The sequence below is a fragment of the Mauremys mutica genome, chromosome 12, assembly GCF_020497125.1.
Source record: "Mauremys mutica isolate MM-2020 ecotype Southern chromosome 12, ASM2049712v1, whole genome shotgun sequence".
Lineage (NCBI taxonomy): Eukaryota > Metazoa > Chordata > Testudines > Geoemydidae > Mauremys > Mauremys mutica.
Window position 1 is genome coordinate 17,999,270 of NC_059083.1, and position 13,921 is coordinate 18,013,190.

Sequence of the window (13,921 nt, forward strand, 5' to 3'; positions counted from 1 at the left end):
AGGGTGAGGGGTGCGGCAGCTGGCTCAGGACAGGGAGTGCAGGAGGGGTGTGGGATGTCACAGGGGGCTCAGGACAGGTGGTCAGGGTGTGGGATGTGGCAGGGGGCTTAGGGTAGGGGGTTGGGGTGCAGGATGCGAGCTCCAGCCCAGCGCCGCTTACCTAGCGCAGTCTACCCTGGCCTCCCAGCTGCTCCACTCCAGGAAACAGCTGGAACCGTTTCCCTGCAGCCCCCGGAGAAGGGGGAGGGACGTTCCCTGCATGTGCTGCTCTTGCCACGCCTCCAGGTACCTCCCACAAAGCTCCCATTGGCCACGGTTCCCTTTTCCCGGCCAATGGGAGCTGTGGGGAGGCGGTGCCCCCCGCCCCTTCGCGTGCTGCCAGCTGCTTCAGAGAGCGGTGGGCGCCACGGGGAGCAATCCCGCGGGTAGGCAGAGGGGCGGGGAGCTTGGTGGGCCACACTCAAGAGACCCGTCCCGGGCCGTGTGTTTGAGACCCCTGGTTTAGTGACTCCAAGATCTTTCCTGAGCGGTAACAGCCCATTTACCCCCCAGCATTGGCTGGGATCGTTTTCCAACCTGCCTCCTTTCCCCAGCGCGCACAGACAGCGGGCGGGGGGCGGGAAGGCGGGTTCTGCACCCCGCAGCGCGGGCCCCGGCTTGTCGCCTGGGTCAGGTTCTCCCGGGTGGGAGTGAGAGCGGCACCGTCCTTCCTAGGCGCGGGGTCCCCGCTACTAGCGCCGATTGGCTCGGCTCTGACTGGAGCCAATCAGAAAGGGGACGAGAGGCTCTGCCGTCGCTTTGGGGCGGGTCACTTCCTTGGGCGCTGCGCGCGCAGGCGGTTGTTGTTCTGCGCAGGGCTCTGGGTCTGCCGGCTCGGGTCTCAGGTGAGGGCCGGGCCGGGCAGCGCGTGTCTCTGAGCCGGGCCAGGGACGCGCTGAGTCAGCGCCAGGGACGCAGCTACCCCCAGGCACCCCCACTGCCCCCCGCTGAACCTTGGGCTCCGGGTGCCGCCTGTCCCCGGGAGCCGCGCTGGGGGGACGCGGCGCAGCCGGCCGGAGAGAGCGGGGCTGGGGCCGCAGGAGCTGGTTTCCCGGGGTTGGGGGGAGCAGGGCCCAGCTGGAGGCTGAAGGGGGGCGGGGGCTGTTGCCCCCCCACATCATGGCGGCGGTGGGAGGGGCAGAGGCAGAGAAAAGCGGAATCCGGCCCCGCGCGGGGCGGCGGAACTTCGGAGCCAGAGCGGCCCTTGGTGCGGGAGGGGAAGTGCCCCGAGCTCCCCGCGGAGGAACACGGGCCCGGCCCAGCGACCCCTGCGGCGGCCGCGGGGAGCTCAGCCCGGGACTGGGGGGAGAAGCAGGTGAGCGCGGGGCAGGACATGCAGCTGTGGCCCTGGGTGTGTGTAACCGGGAGCCCAAACCCTCCCCCCACCCCGCCTGGTCCCAGAGCTCTCAGTGCGGGGAGGGGGAGTCTGCCCCTCCCCCAACCCACGCAGAGTCCCCCCCTCCCCCCCTGCATCTCGCCCCCAGAGCTCTCAGTGCGGGGAGGGGGGGTCTCCCCCCCCCGAACCCATGCAGAGCCCCCCCCCACACACCTAGCCCCCAGAGCTGTCAGTGCTTGGGGATGGGCTGACGTCCCTCCACACCCTACACCAGGATAGTCAATAGGTGAACCACAGGCCAATCCGGACCACCAGACACTTTTTGAATGGACTGTGAAATCTTTTTATTTACTTATCATTACAGTTGGGGTTTTTTTTTTGTATTATTTTCTCTGGCGTCTGGATCTTTACTACACCTTGACCAAGAACTGTGGAGCTTGACAAAAAATGACAGACCACCCCTGCCCTAGGCAGAGCTCCCCCACCCCACTTCCAGAGTTGTCAGTGCAGGGGGGAAGGGAAACCCCCCAGCCTCATGCAGATCCCCCACCCCTCAGAGCTGTCAGTGTTTGGGTGGGAGGGATGAAGGCAGATTGACTTAAATTAACCAGATTTTAAATTTCCACTGTTAATCATGATTTAAAGCAGCAAGCGGGTACCTCCACTTAAACTGACAGTTTTAATCTAATTTGCCATTTTTACTTTTTAGTTACTTTTCCTAAAGGGAGGCTGATTCTCAAACTGATAACCACTAAAACCTGTAGATCTACATCTAAATAAAGCTTTTACAGTAAATTTAGTATTTTTTCTTAACCAGGAGGATACACTATATCTAGACACATTAATTGCTTAAATAATATAGCTACATGTACAAATATTCAGATTTTCAACTTTTTTAATTTTGGGGAATTTTTTTGGTTTTGGTCAAGCTTTATTTGGATGGGACTCAGATTTCAATTAAACTTAAATTCAGCATTTTTTTTTTAAATAAAAATACCTTAAATATGCTGGATACGTTAGGGGGAAAAGGGTTATCAAAACATGTTTTGCATTTAAAACTGATTAAAGTCATGTATCCTGGCCATGAGCAGGGATCATAGCTGCTATGACGCTATAAATAAATAAATAAATAAAGGTAATAAATACCTGTAGTTAGTGAATTGAAGTGATTGCTTTTAGTCACCATGGGTGGGATCAGCAAAAGTACTTAGATGCCTAAATCCCAGTTTTGGCTCCGCTGCAATCCACGAAACTTCTGATAGGCCCCTAAACTCACTTGGCACTTAAGTTTATGAGACTAAAAGTTCTCTAGGTGTCTGTTTTAGCCTTTGAGGATGTGCATTGTTGCCTCATGTGACTCATCTGGACGTCTCATGTGATGACCTAACCACTGGACTAGAAGTTATAATGTGGCATCTCCTCTTTCTCTGGCATTTGTAGTCAATAGCTTCCCTGTGGTCTGGATTTAGGTGCCTGTCTCTAAGAGGGGCAGAGGTTAGGACACACCCCACTGGTCAGCATCTCCCATTGGTTGGCTTAAGTGGCTCCCCACCTAACGTGTTGGCTCCCCATTCATTTGATAGGAGCCTGTGTGCCTAAATCAGCTTTGTGGATCACAGTGGTGTTTCTTGGATTTTCTAGCCGCCTACAAGCTAGGAGCTGTGGTGCAATGCCTGAGTCCTTTGTGGCTCCCGCTCCATGTTCGTTAAGACTTTCGAGCAGTGGCTCTCAACCCATGTACCATTGTGGGCCGCATCCAATACTACCTGTATGGCCCTGAGGATGTCACATGGGCCGCAGCCGTGTGCTGATTGGCCTGCAGGTTGAGAACCACGGCTCTAAAGCTCACCTTCTCACACCTAGTTTTCATCCATGGATTGGAAGAGCAAAACAAGCTTTGCTGCTTTTTCAACTCCCGATCGGTTTCTTAACTTTGAATAAACTGAAATGAAGAGAATGGTCTCTCTGTACCTGCACAAGAGGCTACTGCTGTCCAAAGCTGCTTTAACAAACCGTCACCGGTGCGTAGCCAGTGACTGGCACCACTTCAGGGGCCTGACTTTCTTCAAGACTTCACCAGCAAACATGTTCTGCTGGAATATTATTTCTTTTAATTTAAATTATTTTAATGGATTATAATAAGTTTAGGCCATAACATACTGTTATTTCAAGTTTAATTTTAAATTGGTTTCTTTTAAAACCGTATTTATTTAAATAAAAAAATCAAAATTTAAACTACTGGTTTTTTTTATCCAACCAAGGGGGTGGGGAAGACTGTCCCTTAGAGTCCTTCCAAGGTGCTGTGTCTGTGCCCCTCCCAAAGCTGCTTCTCAAACTCACCCCCCTCCAACTTCCCAGAGTTTCCAGTGCAGGGGGAGGCACTACACACAGCCCCGCATTGTGTACCAGGGCACACCAGACATAAAAGGCGTGTCCACATCCCTGCCTGCACCCCACATCCAGTGTTCTCCCTCTCCTGCCCAGCTCCGAATTGAGGAGTGAGAGGAAATGGGGAATCTTCAATGAGGGGCCTGATGACAGAGGAGCGGGTTGGTTACTGCAATATTCTTAGCTCTGGGCTTTTGTTCTGATGAATGGGGGATGGGACACCACAAACAAACCCTCTGACCCTTATGCTGTCCTGACTGTGTCATTGCAGATTCTAGGTCAGCTGGGAGAGGAGCCAAAGCCAGGGACACTGCACTGGCTGGAGCTGACTCTGCCATGGCTGTGTAGAGCCATTTCTTGCAGCTGGCTCCAAGCTCATCAGAGTCCAGCACCCACCGCTGCCTCCCTGAGAAGAGAGATGGGGAACTGGGCGGAAGCAGATCCCCCTGGACAGCCTCTTAACAGCTCCATAGACTTGGAGAGTGGAGGAGAACCAGGTAACTGGAGTTTCCCTGCCTAGGAACAGGCTGGAGGGAGGAGATGCCTTCAGGGGTGGGTGTAGCTGTCTTTCCTCCTTCTCATTCCCCCACCCCTGCCCCATGCAGCAGAGCCTGTATTGCTTCAATGGACTCGGCTCGTGCAGCACATGCTCTCTTGGGTGGCAGTTGCATGTATGGTTATTAGGACTGTACGTGTTCTATCCCCTTGAAAACGTTTGGCTCACGTCTCCCTGGGTCGCTCCTGTCACTGCTCTTGCCTTCTGGTTGTTTGTCCTTCCAGTGTGTGAGCTGAGGTGTTTGCACTCATAACCCATGCAGAGCCCTGCCTCCGAGCATGGCCAGGAGCAGGTGTAGCTGCCTGTGGACACAGCACATTCATTTGTGTTTTGCCAGTGAATGTATCATGCCCTCAGATGTGGCTCTGGGCACTAGGGAAGAGGATTTGCTAAGATTGAAATCTAGCAGGGGTTCCCTGGATTTACACTCCCTGGGATACAGGCGCTCTTCCAATATACCAATCTCCTAGAACTGGAAGGGACCTCGAAAGGTCATTGAGTCCAGCCCCCTGCCTTCACTAGCAGGACCAGTTTTTGCCCCAGATCTCTAAGTGGCTCCCTCAAGGACTGAACTCACAACCCTGGGTTTAGCAGGCCAATGCTCAAACCACTGAGCTATCCCTCCCTCCATGTTTCTGCAACCTTTGGTTGTTAATTATGGCAACTCTGGATATTTCATGTTAACCATATAAATGCTCGAACCCTTTAACTTTCCTAAGTTCTTTTTATCAATTTCCTGTGACAGTGAGTTCCGCAGTCTAATTATACATTGGCTGGAAAAAATAGTTCCTTTCCCAACCCTTTAATCTAATTGAATATCCCTGTCACATGGTCTGCACAGGTTTTCACTCTATGTCTGGGCCCTGTGTTGGCTTTCTTCAGTGCTTCACCTAGCTGCAGGGCCCAGGTCGTCCACTCCAAGCCAGCCACCATAGTCACCCATTCGACAGTCCCCAGGGATGCATCTGGGTCATCTGTGGGGCCCATCTTGCAGAGCCCCACCCCGGCATCCCCCAGTGCCAGATTCACCATCTTTTGGAAGATCTGTTGGGTCGCTGACTGTTCCCTGATAAACTCCTGGAGTATCTGCTGTTGATCTGCCTGCCGTATCATCAGGGCCTGTCGTTCTGTCTGTTGGGACTGTTGCATTTTTGCACCGTGGACACCAGCCACTTTAGGGTCTCCTCCATGCTGGCAGCCACTATTAATGATGGCTTGGAGGATCCTGGACGAGTCCCCAGTGTCACAGGGTCTACACAGGTTTCCACTCTCTCATGCCTGGGCCTTGTGTTGGCAAGGCCAGCTCTAACATTTTTGCCCCCCTGTCCCCCCCCACCCCAAGCGCCGCGTCGGGCCGCCCAAGTCCCCCCCTCCCTCCCCCGAGCGCCGCCTGGCCAAACCAAAAACAACAAAAACAAACCCCGATCGCCGCCCCCTCCCAAGGTGCCGCCCCAAGCACATGCTGGTGCCTGGAGCCGGCCCTGCTGCTATGAGTTGAGTTAAGTAGCGACAGCTGGGCTGAGGAGAGCTATATAAGCCCTAAGGAAAGCTCAGTCAGGAGGCTAGCCTGGGAGGGTTACATCTCTGTCACCTCACCAAAAGAAAGGAGCCTTACGGGCCAGGAGACCCTGGGAGGGTCTGACTGGGGATAGCTGTTGGGGGGGAAGGGGAGATAACACTGTTGCACTGTAAATAAAGAGACAAGGGTGAAGCACCGAAGAAGGTGATGTGGGGACTCTATTTTAACCAGCCAACACACAGGGCCGGCTCCAGGCACCAGCCCACCAAGCATGTGCTTGGGGCGGCACCTTGGGAGGGGGCGGCGACCGGGGTTTGTTTTTGTTGTTTTTGGTTTGGCCAGGCAGGGACTTGGGTGACGCTGGGGGGGCGGGGATTTGAGCAGCCTGACGCGGCGCTCGGGGAGGCGGGGACTTGGGCGGTGCTCTTTTTATTTTATTTTATATTTTTTTTTTGCTTGGGGCGGCAAAAATGTTAGAGCCGGCCCTGCACAGCAGTGAGCCAGCCCTCATTTAGGCCTGCAGCTGGGCTCTCTGCTGACTACCTGGCCTCCCTACCAGACATTAGGGCTTTAGACAGCATTTTAGCAGGGCACTCAAGGGATTTACCCCTGCCCTGCCACAATCCCCTTGTGACGTTACTGACATAACCTGTGACCATATAGATCATGGTTGCAACCACTGTTATATATTTGCAGCCAGTATTGTACAAAGGGTGTTGTCGAAGAAAAACTAGGTTCTCGCTTTTATTGTTTGGGTGCAGCAAAATCAAATTCTTTAATTTCTCCAGTAATTACCATGGAGGGAGAGAGTGCCATAGGACACAGGGTCACCCCAGTCCTGGACAGGTCTCTCAACTGGTAAACAATCACAGCAAGCCTTTATACCTTTTACAGACAATTTCTAACAATAATACAGACAGTAAAAAGCAACAACTACATTTTGTTTATACATAGCAAAAAGGCTTATCTTATTTGTCTCAATCCTAGAAAAAGCAAGCCTGCATTTTGGTTAGTGATTGCAAGGTCGTAATAACTTTGTACACAGTTCCTGTCCTGTCGCCTCGCACTATCTTTGCTCCTACAAGTCTTACGTCATTAAGGTTACAGTATGGCCTGACTCTTGCTAACTAACATTCATTAAGATCTCTTCAAATCCTTGTTAATTATTTACTGGCTTCCACACTCCCCCCTTTTGTACTTCTAGTACAACAAACAATTTCAAATCTCAATTCGCATGAAACCATGGACTTCAGATTCTACAGCAAACCTGTCAACCGTCATGGGACGTAATGACAATGCATGATTAGCATGAACATGAAAAGGTATTATAACTATAATTATGTTGTTTTTTTTTCAAAAACAACAACAATAACATAATCCTAAACTAACTAACAACACGACAAACAATAACAGTCCCAGAGGAACAATACAACGGGGCTGTTGTACAATTCTGATCACAAAGCATAAAACAACATACCTAGTACATAAAGTAAACACTCTATAAGCTGTATGAAAGGTATCCTTTTCAGCTTAAAATATATTCTAAAGCAAGTGAATATGCCCTTGCAATTCAGAGATTCTTTGAACCTTAGGTAACAATGAAAGCAAATTTATGAAACCGATCAGGCATTATTCTAGTCCAATCAAAATATACCTAAAATCTAAGAGCTACTTGCAACATTCTATCTGCATTCTATCTGCATTCTATCTGCAGGCCAGTAAATTATATAATTGCTTGCAGCAGTGATAAGATCAATATGTATATCTTGTCAGGTGTTATTCTAGGGGTACTGTCTATAAATCAGGTAGGTATACCAGGTGGTCTAATTTCCCAGATGTCTCGGTAAATAATTCAGTTCCACATGCATCCTCCCCATGGACCCAGCAGGATTCGGTATGTGGGAGCCCACACCCCCTAACTGGTCCATATGCTTGGAAGGAGCACTGTGAATGTCCACACTTCCATCCAGAAAGTGTCCAAGTATGTCTTCATGACCACAGATCAGATGGTACTCCTGACGTGTCTGTAAGGGCAGTGGGCCAAGTCTGGTCCAGATCCCACTGCAATGCCTTCCCAGCCTCAGTGATATTCAATACCATCTCTGTCAGTAACTTCTGGGTCATAAAACTAAGGGTGGAAATGACATGTAACTCACCAACTCCAGCCTGTACTTAAGATAGCTGAGCTTCAAAAATAAGACTAGTGGCCTTTTCTAGTTGCCCCAATTTCTTATCATGTTCTTGGCCTTTAAGAATAGTCCAAATGACTACTACACTATTGGCCCCAGCCCACAGGGATCTGGTCAATTCCCTTCTTGTCCAGAGGAAATAACCCAGGCCTTTTGTTGTGCTAATCTAATGGCAGCCCCTTGTGAGCAATCTGGGTATGTAGAAAACTGGATAAGGGCAATGTCAGTTAAAATCCAATTAATACCACAGTCCCAAGCATGGGTCCCACAAATTTCTTCCTGCCAGTATGTAATTCTGTGTTTCTTCACCAGGGTCAGTTCTCAATGTCCTTTTAGTCAGGAATTCCTGGACTTTGGCAATGTCAGTGGAGTGAGTGCTTCTTCTGCCTTCCCAAAACAATCAAGGTCTAGCATCCTACAGGGGAGAGGTTTCCAGCACATATCACCCTGTAATAGCTGTGCTTTTTCTAGAAAAGTCTAAAGGCACAGTTGGTCTGTCAGTGGACAAGGGAGAGGTTGTCCAGAAGCTGTCCAGAAGCACAGTAGAACTAGAAGAAAGAATAGGCTAATCATCAATAGGAAAATTCTTCTGATGTGGAGGGGTCTTTTTGCAGCGAGAATCCTGGGTCCAAGCAGTCAGTCTGTGGCACTTCACAGCGGTGTCGGTAGTCAGCAGGACTTGGAAAGGGCCTTTCCAGCATGGAGCCAAGGCAGTCTTTCGCTGATGGATCTTTATGTAGACCCAGGCTCCTGGTTCCAACGAGTGGCAAGGTTGCACAGGATCCTTTGGTAGTGCTTCCATCACCTGTGTATAAAAAGACTTAACACATTTCATTAGTGCCTGACAATATTTAAGCATTATGTTATCCAGCAAATGAATGTCCATCTGAGCTGGGGTTAGTGGGGGTGCAGTTGGTAGTCAGCATTGGGTGTCCTGTCAAATTTCATGAGGGCTGAGTCCAGTCGTTCAATTGGGAATGGCTCTCATACACATCAGTGCCAAAGGAAGGGCATCTGGCCACTTTAAGTGTGTCTCAGCACAAATCTTGGCCAGTTCATTTTTTGTAAGTCCCGTTCCGGCGTTCCACTGTCCCAGCGTTCCCCCCCCCTTCTCTTGGTAGGCAGCCAAGCGGTGTCCTTGACTGGGGCCAGCGCATGTTAGCCATTCTCTTCTTGGCTTTTTGTTTTTTTGTTTTTTTTCATTTAACCTACAAAGAAAACTTTTACTCTTCAATTATACACCTTTTTCATACCATGAACACATAAACAGTACTGTTATACAGTACAGAAGTATTATCATTCAATGTATGCCACATATACCCTTTCACTAAAATAACCTTATTACAGAACTTTGGAAGAACAAGCCAGGACAAGCACACCCACTTTGAGAAGTTCACTTAATATAACTTCTAGTCCAATAGCTATCCCCCATCCCCAGCCCTCTGGCTAAAAGTCTGAGGTAGCCAGAAGGATCCCTTGTACAATATGGGGAGTGGGTTAACTTTTCATGTCCTCGCTTCCAAAGACTGTCAGTATGCAAATTTTAACAACAATTCTCAATTAAAAGATTTGGCCAATGTAGTTTCTTTCTCTTACTTAAGAAAATGTATTAGACTTTAGTATATCACATTTTCTGATGTAACCAAACACTTTGTATTCCAAATTGAACAAAACAAGTATCTGCATCTCAATCCAACATTTCCGCTTGATATCAAATCAGACCATCTCATGAAAATATTAAACACAACAATTCTGGCCACAAAAAAAAACACAACAAGACAGAACATAGAACACACAACATAATCGTCTACTGTGCCAGTAAATCAAGGTACGTTGAATGCTGTGCAGCTGGCATTAGTTTTCTTTGATTATCTGAAAGACAAAAACAGAGGTCCACCCCGTCTGGGCAATTAAATACTTAAAATATACAAATACTCTTGTTGATTCTAGGCAAAACAGAGGAATTACCCCATATTTTCTCGTATGTGTTTCTTAGACAGCCTTGGTTTCAGCGGCCTCCACCTTATCAGTTAGTTAATTTGCATTATCACAGATGCTTTCCGGCTTGCTTTCCTATTGTTAACTCCTGCTTTTAAACACTGAAAGAAAACATCACCACTTATAGTGCCTGTAGAGCCTAATAAAATTATCATTACGTAGTACTGTATACAGTCTTCAACTGATTTAACAAAATTGGTCACAGCCAAATTATTACAATCCAATAAATTTATTTGCCTGAATTTATTTACAAACATTTCAAAGACACCAAAAAACTGTCCTCACTTGCTTTTCCCTTCCAACAGCCACCTTACCAATTCAAATCACCATTCCAAATATACTTCTGAGTATTTGAAATTCTCATGCTTATATTCACTTACTCCTTTATTCCACTACACCCTCAAAAGTTTCCAACCTGTTGTCCAATCACTCTGTCTGTTGCCTGCTCGCCTGGGCCCGATCCTTTTTTCTTGCTGAGCCGTCCCTTCCATTTTGCACCAATTTGCTCCACTACCAGTTTAGCTAGGAGGGTGGGCTTCACAACTAGCCCTCACCCTTCTGGTCTTGTCCCCAAAACATTTCTACTCACAAGACTACCCGAGTCCTCCCTAGTAAGGCTTGCCACCTGGGCAAAAATACATGGCCATTTACTTAACACATAATCCAAACCCCTTTGGGGGTCTACCCAGAGACCCACCCATTTGTCTGCTGACACTTAAACAGAAAAGAAAATTACACAGAAAGCAGAGAAAATTACAGTCTAAGCCAAATTTTTCTACTTCTATTATATTGTCCGCTACGGGGGGGCGGGACTGTAAAAATCTCAGGACAACCTCAGAGCTTCATCGCACACATGGCTTCCACCCTGAGGAATTACGAACGAGAAGTTCAGTTCCGCTCACACACCTAACGGCCAAATGAACAGAGCAGAAAAACATCAGTAACCAGTTAAACAAAACAAAGCCAAAGCTAAATAATGCACCAAAACCAAATAGTGTTTCCGTATTCTATATCAAGTTTTAAAGCTTCATTAAAAATAATAAAACAACAATGGAGAGTATTGGGAATGCTCCCACCTCACACAGAAAAAACATGAATGCCCCAAGCCTTAAACCACTTTAATACTCACACATGTCTCACTGGGAAGTTAAGCTTTGCAAATATAATTCCAATTCCGCAATCTGTACTGCCTTCGGTTTGCCCGTCTCTATGTTCCACAAGTGCAAAGCAGTTTTCTTTGCACTTAGCATAGTCCGCACTAATTCATGACCTTGAACACAAAACAACTTCTCCTTTATCTCTGGGCTAAGCCGAATTTCAAATTAACCCGTTCCTAGACAAATTGCTCACACTGTGTCAGAGGCTTTTCTTTGGTGATTAAAAGCTCCTCTTAGATATATGATCTTATCTCGATTGAAGGTGCCTTCTAATGGACATTGTTTAAATGAATTTTTCACGCATGTACAGATTCCAATCATTTAAATACCTGCAGATTTTAGGACCATAATGTAGGTACATGTAATATGCTGGGGCACCCTTAGGGGGTAAGGTGGAATATTTAGACTGTCAGTAGCCCACACGGAAGGGAAAGGGGAGGGAAGATGGGTTCACACACCCCTAGACCCAGGCAGCTTCCTCGCCGGACTATGCCAGGCTGAGTCAGCCCACCGTGGGTCGGATCTCCTAAAGATCCACTAGTTACTGGGCTAGCCCGGTAACAGCCACTCACACTGGTGTACACACACACACACCAAGGCCTCTTTTTCTTCCTTTTTCTTTTTTCTTTTTTTCTTTTTTTAACCCTTTTTTTTTTTTTTTAACCTTTTTATCTCTTTTTTTTTTTTATTAACCATGATGCATCTTTACCTGGTCCGGACCAATACCATGAGGCGGTATGACAACCCCTCTTGAGGCGGTAAAAACCCCTCAGCACCGGTGCATTCTAATGCATTTACCTATGCATTTACCTTATGCATTACCTTATGCATTTACCTTGGCCAACTCAGCAGTTCCCAGTACTGCTATAAACTAACCTTATTGGGGCCTCTCCCCAATACCACTTTGCATCTGATCCTGCTGCACAGTCAATAAGTTCAGATGGCGTGAGCCCAACAGAGACAGACGTCCTCACGGAAAGTCCTCCTCCGATACCCCAATAGAGATTTCAAAAGGTCTCATACCTCTCATGTGGCGCCATGGGGTTCGAAGGGGAATGATCCGTAGTAGCCGTCTGTGGGTCCGTGGGCGTTGCCATCCCGGACGAGCCCCCAAATTGTCGAAGAAAAACTAAGTTCTCGCTTTTATTGTTTGGGTGCAGCAAAATCAAATTCTTTAATTTCTCCAGTAATTACCATGGAGGGAGAGAGTGCCATAGGACACAGGGTCGCCCCAGTCCCGGACAGGTCTCTCAACTGGTAAACAATCACAGCAAGCCTTTATACCTTTTACAGACAATTTCTAACAATAATACAGACAGTAAAAAGCAACAACTACATTTTGTTTATACATAGCAAAAAGGCTTATCTTATTTGTCTCAATCCTAGAAAAAGCAAGCCTGCATTTTGGTTAGTGATTGCAAGGTCGTAATAACTTTGTACACAGTTCCTGTCCTGTCGCCTCGCACTATCTTTGCTCCTACAAGTCTTACGTCATTAAGGTTACAGTATGGCCTGACTCTTGCTAACTAACATTCATTAAGATCTCTTCAAATCCTTGTTAATTATTTACTGGCTTCCACAGTGTCATGTAAGGTGTCTATAGAAAGCATGATCATAACCAGCAAATCATAACCTATCTGTGTGTGTGTGAATTTTTGTAGTTGAAGTTATAAATATTGGCTACATACTTATATATCAAGGTGTTTTGATTCTAAGAAGCCTCAGTAAAACATTTGGTCAGCTAACTCTTGAGAAGGGACTATTCTCAGTAAGTGCCCAATCAAGAAACACTTAAGAGACAGTGAACCTTGGGCAATGCCAATCCACATCTGAGCTTTCCTGAAACAGTTCAAACTAGCACGTAAACCAGGGGTAGGCAACCTATGGCCCGTGTGCCGAAGGCGGCACGCGAGCTGATGTTGGGTATGGCTACACTTACGGTTTGCAGCGCTGGTAGTTTGCAGCGCTGGTCATCCAGCTGTGCAGGGCCAGCGCTGGTGTGTGGCCACACCAGGGCCGCCCAGAGGGGGGGGCAAAGGGGGCAATTTGCCCCGGGCTCCGCAGGGGCCTCCAAGAGAAGAGCGGAGGCTCCCGCCTCCGCCCCTCTCCCGGAGCCTCAGCGTCTCCGGCGGGGCCCCTGAGCCCCGCCCCGCTCAGAGCCGCGTGGTGAGCGGGGCGGGGCTGGGAGCTCCAACGGGCCCTGAGCCCCGCCCCGCTCAGAGCGGCGTGGGGAGGGGGCGGGGCAGCTGCCTCCGCTCGGCGTGGAGCTCCCAGCCCCGCCCCCTCCCCACGCGGCTCTGAGCGGGACGGAGCTCAGGCCCCGCCGGAGACGCGCTCGGTAAGAGGCCGGGGCGGGACCGGTGGCGGGGGGGGGGAGGAGCGGGACCCGCCGCCGCCGCTGAAGCGCAGCCCGGTCTTCGGCGGCGGGGGGCCCCTTCTGTTCCGGGACCCGCCGCCTAAGGGCCCGGAAGGCCCGCGGCGGGGAACCCCCCCCCGCCACCGAATTACCGCCGAAGACCGGGCTGTGCTTCAGCGGCGGGTCCCGCTTCGGCGGTAATTCGGCGGCGGGGGGCTCCCGCCGTGGGTCTTCGGGGCACTTTGGCGGCGGGTCCCGGAACGGAAGGGCCCCCCGCCGAAGACCCCGGGCCCCCGGAATCCTCTGGGCGGCCCTGGGCCACACTCACAGCTACCAGCGCTGGTGTGTGGCCACATTTGCAGTATTTGCAGCGCTGTTGGGAG

At 49.4% G+C, this 13,921-nt stretch overlaps 1 protein-coding gene and 1 long non-coding RNA gene across 2 annotated transcripts in view; one reads left to right on the forward strand and one right to left on the reverse strand.

Annotated features, from left to right (window-relative positions):
* Positions 1–13,921, forward strand: part of LOC123346607 — a 32,333-nt gene that overhangs the window by 2,181 nt on the left and 16,231 nt on the right. The window contains exon 2 of the mRNA XM_044984083.1: positions 4,035–4,260. Within this exon, the coding sequence (XP_044840018.1) occupies positions 4,035–4,260 (226 nt within the window). The remainder of the gene's footprint in view (positions 1–4,034; positions 4,261–13,921) is intronic.
* Positions 9,849–11,365, reverse strand: LOC123346327. The gene is made up of 3 exons (XR_006572969.1): positions 11,155–11,365; positions 9,996–10,126; positions 9,849–9,899 (listed from the first exon to the last, which is right to left on the reverse strand). It is a non-coding gene; the product is annotated as an uncharacterized LOC123346327 (long non-coding RNA).